At 48.6% G+C, this 15,134-nt stretch overlaps 1 protein-coding gene across 1 annotated transcript; it reads right to left on the reverse strand.

Annotated features, from left to right (window-relative positions):
- On the reverse strand, positions 5,971 to 13,025 carry NXNL2 (nucleoredoxin-like 2). The gene is made up of 3 exons (XM_018052524.1): positions 12,820 to 13,025; positions 12,363 to 12,715; positions 5,971 to 6,531 (listed from the first exon to the last, which is right to left on the reverse strand). Exons 2-3 carry the CDS (start codon positions 12,662 to 12,664, stop codon positions 6,363 to 6,365), a joined length of 471 nt encoding a protein of 156 aa, XP_017908013.1. The 5' UTR covers positions 12,665 to 12,715; positions 12,820 to 13,025; the 3' UTR covers positions 5,971 to 6,362.

A 15,134-nucleotide genomic window follows, 5' to 3' on the forward strand; every position in this document is an offset into this window, starting at 1 on the left:
CCTGCCTGAGATCCCCACGCTCTGTCACAGACCATTTAACATCACAATTAGTGTCTGCCAGCCTAGAGCCTGGCGAGCTCCAGATGCTTGTTGAATGAATGGATGAATGAATGTATTGGTTAATATCCAAAACCTTGTATCAGTATATGCATCTTACCCCCAAACCAAAGCCACTTTTATGTAACAAATAAAATTATCATGATACCTATGTAAGGGAAAGAGACTAAAAATAATGACTCTTTGTCATTAAAAGGAAAGCAAGAAAGTAAGAGAACATAAGAAATAAAAATGATTTATCTTCTGCCCAATCACTGAGAATGCTAACCCTCAAATCTTAAGACTTTAACCCAGGGATTTACATTTACCTGGAATAATAAGAGATGTATTATACACAATGTATGAGAGAGGCGTGTTTTGCCACGTCCCTAGCCAGCCTTCTCTCTGTTATTCCACAGCCAAAGTTCTCTGTACCCTGTAAACTCACCACTTCCTACAGCCACCAGGGGTCCTCCAGGTCAGCAGAGATCCCAAGTGAGGAAAGACAGAATCCGGAGAACAAGGAAAGCGATGCAAATGGAACCAGAGATGCCAACAAAGACCATGCGAAACAGAGAGAGAGCAGAGCTCTGGGGAACCAGAGGTGTGGGAGTGGACAGGAGATTTTGGAGGGAGCTTCGGGGAGCAGAGGCAAGATGAGTTTTCCATGTGTAGTTTGAGACATTGGAAAGGATCTCCTTAGTTACTTTTCAATGATGTCAGAAACAAGTGGAATTCCTTTTCTTTTCTTTTTTTTTTTTTAATATTTATTTATTTGCCTGCGCCAGGTCAGGTTTCCCTGATAGTTCAGTCAGTAAAGAATCCTCTTGTGATGCAGAAGACCTGGGTTTGGAGAATCCCCAGGAGAAGGGAATGACAACCCACTCCAGTATTTTTGCCTGGGAAATCCCCATGGACAGAGGAACCTGGCAGGCTATAGTCCATGGGGTCGCAAACACGACTTAATGACTAAAACCACCACCACCACATGCCGGGTCTTCTTTGCAGCATGCTAGACCCTCGATCTTCATTGCAGCATGTGGGATCTTTTTAGTTGAACTCTTAGTTGAAGCATGTGGAATCTAGTTCCCTCACCAGTGATCAACCCCTGGTCTCCTACATCGGGAGCATAGATCCTTAGCCACTGGACCACCAGTGAAGTCCCCTCCTTTTCAATTATTATTGCCTACAAGCAGTTGTTCTTTGAAGGATAGTCTGTGCCCACAGGATACTGGATTACAGATGGCTTTCATATGGAGTAGAGAGCTTTCATCCAGGATTTTTAGACCTAAAATTTACATCTAGCTGCACCTGGATTAAAATCATCCTTTCAGATCCTAATCCAGGGCACATCATCACTGCTCCCCATCCGTAGTGTGAAGCATCTGGGTCCAATCAAGCACAAATATTTTCATTCTCATGCTTCAGTGGCAAAGGCAGAGAGGTGTTGTAGAAGTAATACTGGACGTGAAATTACAACTGTGGAGACTTTGTCAAAGTTAGAAATTCATGTTGAAAGCAGAAAGCTAGATTTACACAGCATTTTGTCAGTTCACTAAATCCAATAAAAATTTCAAAGAGATCGTCCTGGTGGCATTACAAACTTAAAATGGACACTTCTCAACTCTCAGGCAAACAAGCAGTTTGAACACATGCATATAATTTCAGTGCTTGACAGAGCCATTAAAATGACAATGAAGGGATTTTTTAAATGATGGGAAAACAAAGAGGGAACAAGAAATGTTTGGAAGTTCTAAAAGTGACAGGGGTGATAGCTGCCTCTACAGGCACACACACACATACACACACACACACGGAGGATCCTGGCCAGCACTGGGGAAGCAGAAACCTACTGGTTTTAGCCAGGAATCCTGAAGACCTGAGAACTGGCAGCTCCAGAAACCCCTTGAGGTAGACACGCAGCACCCATGAGGGCTGGGATCTGTACATGAAACCAACCCTAGATTCCCTTCCCTGGCGGCTCATACAGTAAAGAATCTGCCTGCGCTGCCCCTGCAGGAGACACTGGCTTGATCCCTGGGTTCTGAAGATCCTGTGGAGAAGGGAATAGCAACCCACTCCAGTATTTTTGCCTGGAGAGTTCCATGGACAGAGGAGCCTGGCAGGCTACAGTTCATGGGGCCACAGAGTCAGACAAGACTGAGGGACTAACACAACAGGTTACCTCTGCACCCTGTTACCCTGGGTGTCCCACCTCACCCAGAGGTGGCTGGTGGTCTTTCACAGTGGGAGAGACACAGTTGAAGGCAGGGTGCTGAAGTGAACTCCAGGAAATCATGGGAAAATGTGTTCTCCCTGCCAGCCCCCAGTCCTCTCCTGCCAGTGGGGATGGGAGGGTGTTACCTGATCAATGCGACCAGCCCAGGAAGAAAGTCTCACGGCAAAACGGCCCAGGAAGATCTCTCTAAAGGGAACTCAAAGTTAGCAAGCCCACTGGGGTTCCATCTGGACCCCCAAACCCCATCAGTGTCCTGTGAAGAGACAGGAAGATCCTGCTTTCATGGAACTAGAACAAAACACTATGAGAGAAGAAGAGAAAGGAAGGGAGGGCAGCAAGACTCAGAAAACAAATGTGATGTGAGTATGGTATGTGTGTTTGTGGTGTGTGTGGTGTGAATGTAGTGTGTGTACGTGTGTGTGGTGTTGTCTGTGTGTGGCATGTGTCTGTGTGTAGTATGTGGTGTTTGCATGTGATTTCTTTGTGTGTGGTGTGTAGTGTGTGTGTCTGTGGTGTATATGTGGTGTGCTTTTTGTGTGTGTGTTTTTTGTGTGCTGTTTATGGTGAGTGTGTGGTATGTCTGTGTGATGTGTACTATGTGCATGTGGTGTGGTATAGTATGTGTGATATTGTGCATAACTGGTGCACATGTGATGTGTGGTGTGTATCTGTGTGTGTAGTGTGTGATGTTTGTATGTGGTATGTATCCATGTATTGTGTATATATAGTGTGTGATGTGTATGTGGTGTATATATGGTGTGGTGTGTGTTGTGTGTGTGTCCACATGTTCTCCCAGAGGCTGCCCCACACAAACACATAATAAGCAACATCTTTCTCAAGTGAAATTGCTGTGGAGACCTCCTGGGATTTGCACATGGTTTTGGATTCCCCAGCCTGCAGCTAATAGTCCCTGCTTATTGGGCAGCCTGGGTGTGAGAAAAGATGCCACAATTATAGGCTCAGTATAAATGATTTCAAAAAATTTAGTAGACAGACACCTGGTAGAGCAGTGCTTCTGTAAAATCAGCATACACAGAGAGACCCAGGAGTTTCGATGGAACGCAGGGCTAGGGTGGGGCCACTACTGTGGTCTGAATATTCGTGTGCCCCTAAAATTCACATGTGGAAACCCTAACCCCCAATGTGCTACTTTGGTGCAGCTGTAGGGTGGCCTCTGCCGGGACCTCTCCCTCCCTCCAGGTGCTGAATGCTTACCACACACACAACCCCATGCAGATCCCAAGCTGAAAGCAACGTGACGGTCCAGCCTCAGGGATAAGCACGGTGCTTGGGCTCTGTCATGGCAACTAATGAGCATGTTTGCCAGGAGGAACTTATCTACACTTTTTAAGAAGTCTGGTTGTGGTTCACACACACACACACACACACACACACACAAAACATGCATGCATATGTGTGCATCCACCTACCAGGATGTTACACCTACAAGAAATGTCCACACACACCCCCCAAAATGTGTGATTTGAATTACTATAATCCGATCTTAAATTACTTCATCACAAAAAAAGCAGTGGTAACTATTGTTGTTGCTGTTCAGTCGTTCAGTCACGCCCGAATCTTTGCGACCAGATGGACTGCAGCACGCCAGGTTTCCCTGTCCTTCACCATCTCCCAGAGTTTGCTCAAACTCATGTTCACTGAGTAAATGATGCCATCCAACCATCTCATCCTCTGTGGCCCCCATTTCCTCTTGCCTTCAATCTTTTCCAGCATCACGGTCTTTTCCAATGAGTCTGCTCTTCGCATCAGATGGCCAAAGTATTGGAGCTTCAGCTTCAGCATCAGTCCTTCCAATGAATATTCAGGGATGACTTCCTTTAAGATGGACTGGTTTGATCTCTTTGCTGTCCAAGGGACTCGCAAGAGTCTTCTCCAGCATCACAGTTCAAAAGCATTCATTCTTCAGTGCTCAGCCTTCTTTATGGTCCAACTCTCACATCCGTACATGACTACTGGAAAAATCATAACTTTGACTAGATGGATCTTCGTCAGCAAAGTGATGTCTCTGCTTCTCAGCCTTTTGGATAAGATCAAGTGATAACCATGTGATATGATAAAGAAAGTAGCTAACACTATAGTACTGGGGAAAATACCAAAATTAAGTGAAATATGCCATCTTTTGTTTTGAGAAGAAAACTGCACTTTTATGCTTTATTTCTGGGGCAAATAATGACCAGGTTAGCTTCATCAAATACATCTTTAGTCAATCCATGGGGAACTTGACTGATGGTGGGGAGAGCACAACAAGGTGACTGTGCTGTGGAATTCCCTGGCCCTGATATAATTAAGCCAATGACACAGCCTCACCCTCTTGGATTCAACTCTCACATTCTGGGTTACCTGAGCAGCCCAGCAGCCTTCTTCACTGTGCCCAGCATTGCTCTACAGAGGGCCTCCTTAGGGGATGTGGGGGTTCCTGGGCCCTACAAGGGTCAGCTTTGCTCCAGATCCCCGGTGAGGGACCCAGTGAGCCAAGTGGGTTGGCAGATGGAAACTGGGCTAGAGATGGGTGCCTAGTATTTCACGACTCCAATCACTTGGATCAGATCATGGCTGGCCACCTCCAGCACGCAGGCACTGCACACATCCCTCCTGTCATCAGCAAAGATACACATAACTGTATATAAAATAGATAACCAACAAGGACCTACTGAATAGCACAGGAAATTCTACTCAATATCTTATAATAACCTTATAATAATAATATAATAATCATAAAAATATAATAATCATAAAAATATAATAATCTTATAATAAGGGAAAAGAATGTTAAAAAAGAATATATGTATATATGTATATATACATGAAAAAGTGAAGTCACTCAGTCGTGTCCGACTCTTTGTGACCCCATGGACTGTAGTCTACCAGGCTCCTCTGTCCATGGAATTTTCCAGGCAAGAATACTGGAGTGGGTTGCCATTTCCTTCTCCAGGGGATCTTCCCAACCCAGGGATTGAACCCAGGTCTCTACGTATATATACATATGTATGTATAAATGAATCACTTTGTTGTACACCTGAAACTAACACAACATTGTAAATCAACTACATTTCAATAGAAATTTTAAAAACTGAAAGATTGTGTGTGAACTTTTGTCTACCTGGATTAATCAGCATCTTTTAGAAGATGGGGAGATTTGATCTTGAAGATATGAGTATGCAGCCTTGAAATTTTCTTTTCTAAGATATGATGCTACTAAAAGTGTAAGAAAAAAGAGAGAAGAAAAATTCCCAAGAAGACCCATAATTAAAAACTATCCCTTTTGAAAAACAAAACAAAGTGTTTGAGAATGGTATTTCTCGAGTGCTTCGCTTCCCTCATAAGGGCACTTGGTTTTCTGGGAGAAAGAAGGAAATCGGAGGACTCCAGGTGCAGATAGGCATGTTTATTAAAGCGAACAGGCTGTGCAAACTTTAGTAATAAACATAGTCATGAAAGCGTATCATTAAAATAAAGACATCTCTCTTGAACCTCCCCTTCCCTTCCCCTCCCCATTCCACCCCTCTAGGTTGATACAGAGCCCCCGTTTGAGTTTCCTGAGCCATATAGCAAATTCCCGTTGGCTATCTATTTCACATATGGTAATGCAAGTTTCCAGGGGAGAGAGGTTCAAAAGGGAAGCGATATATGTATACCTATGGCTGATTCATGTTGAGGTTTGACAGAAAACAAAATTCTGTAAAGCAATTATCCTTCAATAAAAAAAATTAAACAGAAAATAAAATAAAGACATCTCCAGAAAGATTGTATCAATAAATATGCCATTTTACCTGAAGAGCTTGTATAATAAATACATGTTTTGCATAGATTTCCAATAGCTCATTGTGAACACACTTAAGCTCATGTGGAGAAAGCTATGCTAAGAATAATAAAAATAACTACCAACAATGCTAGAGGGAGGGCATTCCCTGAGCAACATTTTATTTCCATCACAGATGAGTGCTTCTGCTCTGAAAGAAACCACCAACACAGAGAAAGAGAATGCTCTTCTTCTCTGCCGGGCTGAGGCTGCAGCAACAGGAGTGACTGCACACCTGTCCAGGCCCCCCGGAGACCCGCCCCCTGCTCAACCGGAGAAATTCTGGAAGATGTCGGCTGCCTCCACCCAGTTCTGGAAGCAGGCCAGCCCCCGCTCCCGGATCTGCTTCCGCCCTTTGTCGGTGATGACCTCCCCGCTGGGCTTCAGGATCACAAGCCTGGGGATGGCCGTGATGTGGTACCTGGTCCTCAGCTCGCTGTGGGAGAGAAGAGGGAGGCTGAGGGTCAGCATGGGACAGGCCAGTCCGCTGCACGTCTGCAGGGACCCGCGCCTCCCCAGAGCCCGCTGAGCCCGCAAAGCCTTAGCACCCAGACTGCCGGGCGAGCCCTCCCAGTGGGCTGAGGATTCCTGTGGGCTCTTCTTGCTGCTGGCTGGTTCTCAGCCAATGCTGCCCCAGAGGGGCATCCGGTGATGGGACCGTTCTGCATCTGTGCTGCCCAGCGTCATAGCCATGGTCACCCGTGATAACTGAGCACTTGAAATCTGGCTGGTGAGCCTGAGAAACTGAATTTTTGGTTTTAGTTCATTTTGTTTGTTTGTTTTTTATGTATTTTTTGGCTGTGCCAAGTGGCTTGCAGGATCTTAGTTTCCCAATCAAGGGTTGAACCCATCCATGGAAGTAAGACAGAGAAGGCAATGGCAACCCACTCCAGTACTCTTGCCTGGAAAATCCCATGGACGGAGAAGCCTGGTAGGCTGCAGTCCATGGGGTCGCTAGGAGTCGGACACAGCTGAGGGACTTCACTTTCACTTTTCACTTTCATGCATTGGAGAAGGAAATGGCAACCCACTCCAGTGTTCTTGCCTGGAGAATCCCAGGGATGGGGGAGCCTGGTGGGCTGCCGTCTATGGGGTCGCACAGGGTCGGACACGACTGAAGAGACTTAGCAGCAGCATGGAAGTAAGAGCACCAAGTCATAACCACTAGAAGGTGAAAAGAAAGTGAAGTCGCTCAGTCGTGTCTGACTCTTTGAGACCCTATGGACAGTAGCCTACCAGGCTCCTCTGTCCATGGGATTTTCCAGGCAAGAGTACTGTAGTGGGTAGCCATTTCCTTCTTCAGGGGATCCTCCCGACTCAGGGATCGAACCCAGGTCATTGCGAGCAGACGCTTTACCCTCTAAGACACCAGGGAAGTCGACCACTAGACCACCAGGGAATTCCCTATTTCAGTCTATTTTATTTATTTTTTTTTTATTTCAGTCTATTTTAAATTTAAGTAGTCACATGTGGCTAGTGGCAGCCGAATGACACAGTGCAATTTTAAACCCACAAGTAACCCAATAAATCCGGATCCTTCCTACATCTCAAGAGGTTTAAATACATCAGGTACCGATAAGGGAAAAGTTACAATTCCGTAAGTTTTAGACAAATGCCAAGGCTTACTAGACTTTCTACCCTATAAATTCAAGGACATACTGATTAACATTTTACCTTCACATGTAATAACCCCTCGTGTGACCATTTTACAAAATTTATTTGTATTCATTTAGGGAAAGGAGCATCTGCCTTCTCAGTTTTGCAAATCTCCCCGTAACCTTCACAGGGATTATTGCCCTCAGGACAGGACAGCTGGGTGCAAATCCCATCCTGCTACCAGCTTGCCAGGGCCTCAGGTTAGCAGTAATCTGATTTCCCTTATCTGTTGCCCTCAGGGTTGTGAACCTGAGAGGAAGAAGAAATGCATTTGAGACCCTCCTGTTACCAAACCTCCCCTGTGACACCTCCATCAGGTCCTTCCTGCTGCTTTCTGGTGTCCTGCTCCAAGACAAATCTTAATTCAAACTAGAAAAAACAAAAACAAAAACAGTATCTACACCCAACAGAGAAAATATGCCTTGCTTTCATCATCTATGAAATGGTGACAAAACCAGTCATGTTGTTGGTCATAAAGGGATCTTAATAAGTTTCAAGTAATCAGTGCAGATTGCTTAATCAGACCATAACATAATGGAACTGGAAAGCAACAACCAATAATTTTTGGAATGAGTTAAAAACTAAATAACCATATGTTATCTATGAAATTGTAAAGCAGACTTACAAAATAATTAGAACAGGGCAATATGAATATACTATGGGTCCCAAGCTATAGGTACAGTTAGACACAAAGAGTTATCTTACATATTCTTGTCCAAAACTAAAAGGCCTCTATATAGATGAGTTCTGCGTTTAATTCAAGAAACTGGAAAAACAATGATGAAGCAATTATAGAGAAAGTAGAAAGAAGGCAAAAGAAGATAGAGGACAAAAATCACTGGACTAGGAAATGAATCCACATGGGGTGAGCAACAAAACAAAACCTGGTTCTTAGACTAAGAGAAAAGCTCTATCGAGATTGAGAAGGAAAAAGGGACAACACAGGGACATCAGGAGTCAGGCAGGCCTTCGAGGAGTGAGGAGGAGGTCTGAAGACATTTCATTGCCCCAGCTGCTCTTCAAAGAATCACCCAGTGTGGACCCTACATCCCCACCCTGGCAGCCTCTGCCTGGTGACAGGTGTTACCCTGGAACCATGAAGTCATCTCTGTCTCCTCTGGGAGCTGTGTCCAGAGAGAGCAGACCAAGCCTCAGAAAGGAAAGAGCCTTGTTGCTGGGCAGAATGAAGTGATAACTCAGCGTTTTAACCATTTCAGGGAAATGTGAGAGTCCATTCCCTCCTCACCCTGCATGCAGTTGCAGCACTGGCTCCCTCCCTTCATCTAAAGCAGCGCATCCTTATCCCTGGTGCAACTGCTTCTGGGTTGTCATGGCAACTTCTGGCTCCAGTCTCTTTCCATCTCAGCCACTGGTAGCCAGGCTGTTACCAAGCAAATCTCTCTACTTGCTTCAAGTATCCATCAAACAAGTGCCCTGCAGGTGCCAAGCCCTGAACAATGTCTAGTTCAACCTCTGGGACTACAGAGACCACCGCCCCCACCAGACACACACTCTGACAACAGGAGTGGCACTGGCTCAAGCTATGGAGGGCATAGGCCTCAGGGGCCAGACACGCACCCGGCGTCCCGAGCTACTAGGAAGAGAAGTGAGAGGCTCCAGGGCTGGAGGATGCCGCATGTGTAAGACCTTTGGAGGTGGGAAAGTGTATGGAGTATTCTGGCATATTCGTTGTCAAGTCTGACCAGAACACAGATGTAAACGAGACAACAAAAAATAAAATGAGTGAGGGTCAAATACTGGAGGGGGATGTTTGAGACACAGACTGAGTGGGTCTCGCATGCCTGGCAGCATGCAACAGAAATTCCTGCTGGCAAAGTCAGGGATTTTTCTTTATTCCTTACTTGGCTCTTTGGCTCATAAAAAAAGGGAGGGAAGGCAGGACAGAATCTGTCTTCAATGTTGCTCTCGCCCAGCTGCACACACAGGCATCAAGGCAGGACCTGCTGTCCTCTGGTTTTCTGATGACCTGCCTGAGGCTCATAGAGGACAGCAGATGACGCTTGTGGACCACTGGAAAAAGACAGCCCGGGTCCCTCACCTTCTCACAGCACCAAGAAGAATGCCATGCTCTGCACATATTGAGAACTTCTCAAAAGGCCTCCTGGAGGCTTCCTACATTCTTTAGTTCTCCTTGGTGGCTGTTACTTTCATTTATGCTCACAATCTGATTTCAAAATGCAGGTTGGGATAAGCAAAATCTAGGGCTTAGCTCCAAGAATTTCCCACAGAATACCACATTTCCTAACTTATAAATTGCAATGACAGGATTAACAAAGTTTAATCTGGGAAGGGTAGGCCCCAGGAACTAACTTCCCAAACTGCTGCCCAACCCCTCCAACCGATCAGATTCCTCCTAGGTGAGGCTGGCAGCCGGAGATGGCCAGGGCCTAGTGCAGCCCCATGCCGGGCCCTAAACAGCTCAGTACCTGCAGTGGACCAAATGGGCCTTGACCAGTTAATCCAGGAAGCAGAGAGTACGCTGTAAGCACCCCCACAACCCCACCCTTATCCCCAGCCCCAGCAAGGCTGTGCTGAGGCTCATGTCCCCTGGGAGAGGAAGCTGGAGCAGAAACAACTGGCTCCAGAGCCAGGGGCACCCATCTCTCCACTTCAATAGCACATCTGTGAAATGGGCAACACGGAAAGTGCTGCTACAGAACCAGCTGGCATAGCTCTGAATTGGTGCATCAGTGCAGTTCTCATCCATCACGTGCCCTGTCATTATGCTCAGCAACTGAATACCTGGCCTACAGTCACCCCACAAATAGATCCCACAACTGGACTCTGCCGAGGCCCTGAGCTCTTTGCTTGATTACTAACGCTGTCACTTTCAAAAATTAGTGTATTCTTTCAAAAGCGGTGTGTAACTTGAGTGCTAAGCAAATCAAAACTCCTTTTACAACAACCACTAGATGTGAAGCTATAGGAAGTTTCAACCAAGTAAATCATGGTCATTTGGATGTCTCACGGATGACTTTTCCTAGTCACGCCTTGAGTGAGGCCTTGGGAAGCAGGGAACCTCCCTTGAAGGGCCTGGACCTCACCTCTTGCTTGGCATCAGCAAAAGCATGTGCTGGGGAAAAATTACTCCTCCAGGGAACTTTCCAAAGTTAGCTTTCATTTTTAAGTGTCCAGAAGGAAAACCGTTTCAGAATAATTAATTTGGGGGAATGCCACAATTGAATACTAATTCCCAGAAAAATGTACCATGTGGTGTTATTAAAAAAAAAAAAATCCAGAAATTCACCTCCATATCTGTTAAGAGGAAAGTGGGGTAATGCACTTGGTGAAGAACAATTAACCTCAGTCTGGACTCTTACACCACAGGTGACCCCAACATGCCAGACAACTGGTGCCTGTGCCCCACTTCCCTCTTCCAATCCTCCACAAAGTCCTCCCATGTCCTCTCTCTTCCCTAACACACCACCCCTCACCTTCTCCCTCCTCCCCTCCATAGATCCCATGCCCACAGCCAACAGAACACCAGGGTTGGGACTTCCCTAGTGGTACAGTGGTTACGTTTTTGAGCTTCTAGTGCAGGGGCTGTGGGCTCAATCCATGGTTGGGAAACTAAGATTCCACATGGTACACAGAATGGCAAAAAGAAATTAAATTTAAATTAAAAAAAAAATAGAGCGCTAGGGTAAATTTCTAGTTTGTTCACAAATTCTGAAATCCATGTCACATATTTTTCTAAAAGAAAGGGTGGGGCAAGATCCCTTCAGAGAGCATGGATTTTTGTCACCTCTGACATCTGTCTCAAGAGTCCAGGAAGCTGCTGCTTCTTACAGGCATAGGGGCAGGAGACACCTTTATGAAATTTCGGTCACTGCCAATAAAACTGAAATTACAATCTGGCTTGCAGTAGGTTCCTCCAGGACTTGAGTCCTGACCCTTCTCCCCAGCACCTGGTACCCTGGCCCAGGCTACTGGGACAGGGTAGTCCACCCACAGTCTCCAGTTCTGACCTGAGCATCCATTCCGGATCTCCCTCTCCTACTCTCCAGATAAGGGTCGGTATCTTCCCTGTGCACTGCCTGTGTGCTCAATGCTGTGTCCGAATCTTTGAGGACCATACGGCCTGTAGCCCGCCGGGCTCCTCTGTCCATGGGATTCTCCAGCAAGAATACTGGAGTGGATGGCCATTTCCTCCTCCAGGGGATCTTCCCAGCCCAGAGATGGAACCTGCGGCGATTGTGTCTCCTGCATTGGCAGGCAGATTCTTTACAGCTGAGGCCCCCGGGAAGCCCTCCCTGCACAGTACGGTGCAGCACCTCAGAGCTGTGATTTCTCGAATGGGCTCCCTGCTGCAGAAAAATCATCACCAGAACTTATACATTCAGATTCCCAGAGCCTCAGATCCACTGAGCCAAAGACGAGGGTGGACCAAGGTCCGCGCCCACCGAGTTCCCCGTCAGCCAACGCTAGAGCCTCCCTGGGAAGCCAAAGCAAAGAGGCTCAAACACGAAGGGGTGGGGATGGAGGCTATCAAAGAGGCCCTGAGAGTTGGGAGAAGCCCGGGGATGAGGGATTGGGGTGGGGGTTGGTGTGGGAGCTCCCAGCACCTCCCCACACACGGTCTCCACTCACTGCCGGTAGGGGTCGTGGAAGGGCAGCGCCAGCCAGGCACCGTGCAGTTCCTGCATGAATTCCAGCATTTCCTGCGCGCTGCCGTCGGCGGACACGAAGACCACCTCGAAGGGCGCGGGCGGCCGCGCCTCGTCCACGAGCTCCTCGTAGAAGTCGCAGAGCAGCGGCGTGAAGTCGCGGCTGGGCGCGCACCGGCCCGCGGCGAAGTATAGCGCCACCACCTTGTTCTGCAGCGCCGCCTCGGCCTCCACCCACGCGCCGTCGCAGGTCACCAGGCGCCGCCCGCCCAGCACGTCCACCATGGCCGGGCGCGGGGACACCTGCGAGGGGGGACACCTGCGGCAGAAGGACACCTGAGGGGAGAGGCGGGGCGGTGAGCGCGGGGCACGGATACTAGCGGAGGAGCGGACCTGGGTGAATGAACTCAGGTGGCTGATCCCTGCGGGGGAACGGTCACCTGCGGGCGGGCAGCGATGTCTGGCTCCCTTCGCACCGCCGGGCGCCCGGACCTCGGCACCAGCCTGAGCCTCGGCCTCTGGCGGGAGCACGGACGTCCGCGCTGGGGTGAGGGGGAACACTCACAAACACCCGCGACCCCAGGTGTAGCGGCCGTAGCACCAACAACCGCAGCACCGGCCTCCAGGGAACCGAGCCGCCCCGCCCCGCCCCCTTCTGCCTCTGCCCCGCCCCCTCCTGCCTCGGCGCCCCGCCCCACGCCTTCCTCCGCGACCCTCTGCACGTCCCACTTACCTGAGCAGCTCTCTGTCCTGCGCTGCTCGCCGCCTCCGCGCTCCTGGCCGACGCACTCTTCTCGCCACCCTTTCATGCCCTCCCCCTCCACACCCTCCCCTGGGCCCCCGCCCGCCGCGCCCTCGCCCTAAGTCCCCGGGGCGCTCGCCCAACTCGGCGCTCAGTCCCTCCCCACCTGCCCCAGGGGTCCCACCAGCGAGGAAAGGTAAGAGCGATTCGATCTGTAGGGGGCAGGGATCCAGCGCTGGGGAGACCTGGGCCCTGTTCTTTCTCAAGCTTTGCCTCGAAGTACTGCGCCCTGGCAGAGAGGGTCCCTGCAAGAAATTAGGGGCGGTTCTTAAAGAATGTTTTATTCGAGAACCAGAGTATTACTGTGCCCGGCACTGGGATTCAGTAGCGAGCAAAACAGTTTCTACTTCCTGCCCGGGATGGGTGAGGCATTCACGCGGGGCTCATTTTAAAAGATTTAGCGCCAAAAAAAAAAAAAGTTCAATGGTCAATTTAAATAGTATTCTGATGTTAATGCAAAAAAAGTTTGTGATGAGCAAAACATCAAACATGTCAGGACAGGATCCCACCACCCTGCCGTTGGACGCCGACCAAGCTCCTCTAGCCCTGAGTCCCAACTCGCGCCCTGCCTCGCGGTGCTTATGTTCCCGCGGGGACAAGAGGGAAAAAAAAAACCAAAACAAGGTGAATGAGGAAAACACAGAGCCCTTGCGATGGAGCGAGAAGGGAAAGGAAGCGCGGATGGTGAAGGCGGGGTCGCCCGCAGATGAACTTCCTGCAGCCACCCGCTGTCCCCTCGGCTTCCCAGGGAAATGGGACGAAAATGCGCGGACAGTTTTCACTACTAGCCCCACCTCCTCGGTTGGTTGTGTACGTGCGCTTGGCAGAGCCAGGTCTAAGGGAAATTCTGTCCGAGGGTTGATGCTGTTCCTTGTAGTGCCAAAGCCCTGATTCACTGTCCTCTTGGAAGAAGGGGGGATTTGTAGGCGAAACGGAGGGGAGGAAAAGATTGAGAGGAACTACAAACACTATAAATCTTGCATGTACAGGCCCCTGACATTTCTTAAAACTCAGAACTAAGATGAATGTAGCGAAACTAAATATCGTGAAGACTGTATTTTTCATCTGTTTGGCTTTCTTCGTTTATCACCATAGTGGGGAAAGTAGGGAACCTTCCTTTTAGTGATGATGCCACCTGCCCACCGACAAATTCCCGATTTTTGGTATAAGTATTATGTGCCCTCCCTGTGCTGGGAAAGGGGTAAATGTTCCTTCCTGGGAGCATAGCCCACTCAGTTACCATGGTGAAAGGGGCACAGCCCTCCAGGGAAGAGAAATCCTGGGGAGAAGAGCAAGCTAGCACCTCTCCGCACCTAGGGACCCTCCTCCTGTGACTGCTCTGAGTGAGTGAGTGTGCATGTAAGCAAGCCAGGGACCCCTCCCTCAAGAACCCCTTCAAGAGGAACATAGGCACAGCTCAGCTCTCCTCCAGCTCTGCATCTACTGAGTGTTCTCAACCAGTCTGTGAAGGGACTTTCCTAAGGCCCTTCCTGAGCCATGATCCTGTGTCATTTGCTTCTGACCCATCACACTGGCTGATCCTTAAGGTGGGAGAGGGCTGCAGATGCTATGAGAGGAAGCCCAGGACCCTTTCCTTGCCTCTTCTGGAATCAAGTCTCCTACCCCTTCTCCTCCACTGAGCACAAGAGCAGCCATAAATGGAGTCCTGGAAACAGGATAGGGTGACTAACCCCAGCTGAGACATGCAGCATCCGTTCATACCTGACTTCCTTCCAGGGCATCAAAGGGTGGTTGGATTGCTGGCCTCTGCTAACCAGCTTTATGTGTCCTGGATAATCTCAGCGGAACTGAGCAACATTCTTATTCCTAATGCTTGAGAGCAGCTCCATGAGGGCCTGCTCACACCTGCCTCCCTCCCCTGCCCCCTCTCCCAGACCCCTGCCATTACTCTAAAAATAGTTTACTGCTCACATACTCTACCTTATTACCCAT

The sequence above is a fragment of the Capra hircus genome, chromosome 8 (genome assembly GCF_001704415.2).
Source record: "Capra hircus breed San Clemente chromosome 8, ASM170441v1, whole genome shotgun sequence".
NCBI classification, from domain to species: Eukaryota; Metazoa; Chordata; class Mammalia; order Artiodactyla; family Bovidae; genus Capra; species Capra hircus.

Coding starts and splice junctions, on each gene's coding strand:
- NXNL2 (XM_018052524.1), bottom strand. CDS start 12,664: ATGGTGGACGTGCTGGGCGGGCGGCGCCTGGTGACCTGCGACGGCGCG. Junction 6,532..12,362: donor TTCCACGACCCCTACCGGCA/GTGAGTGGAGAC, acceptor TCTCTCCCACAG/CGAGCTGAGGACCAGGTACC.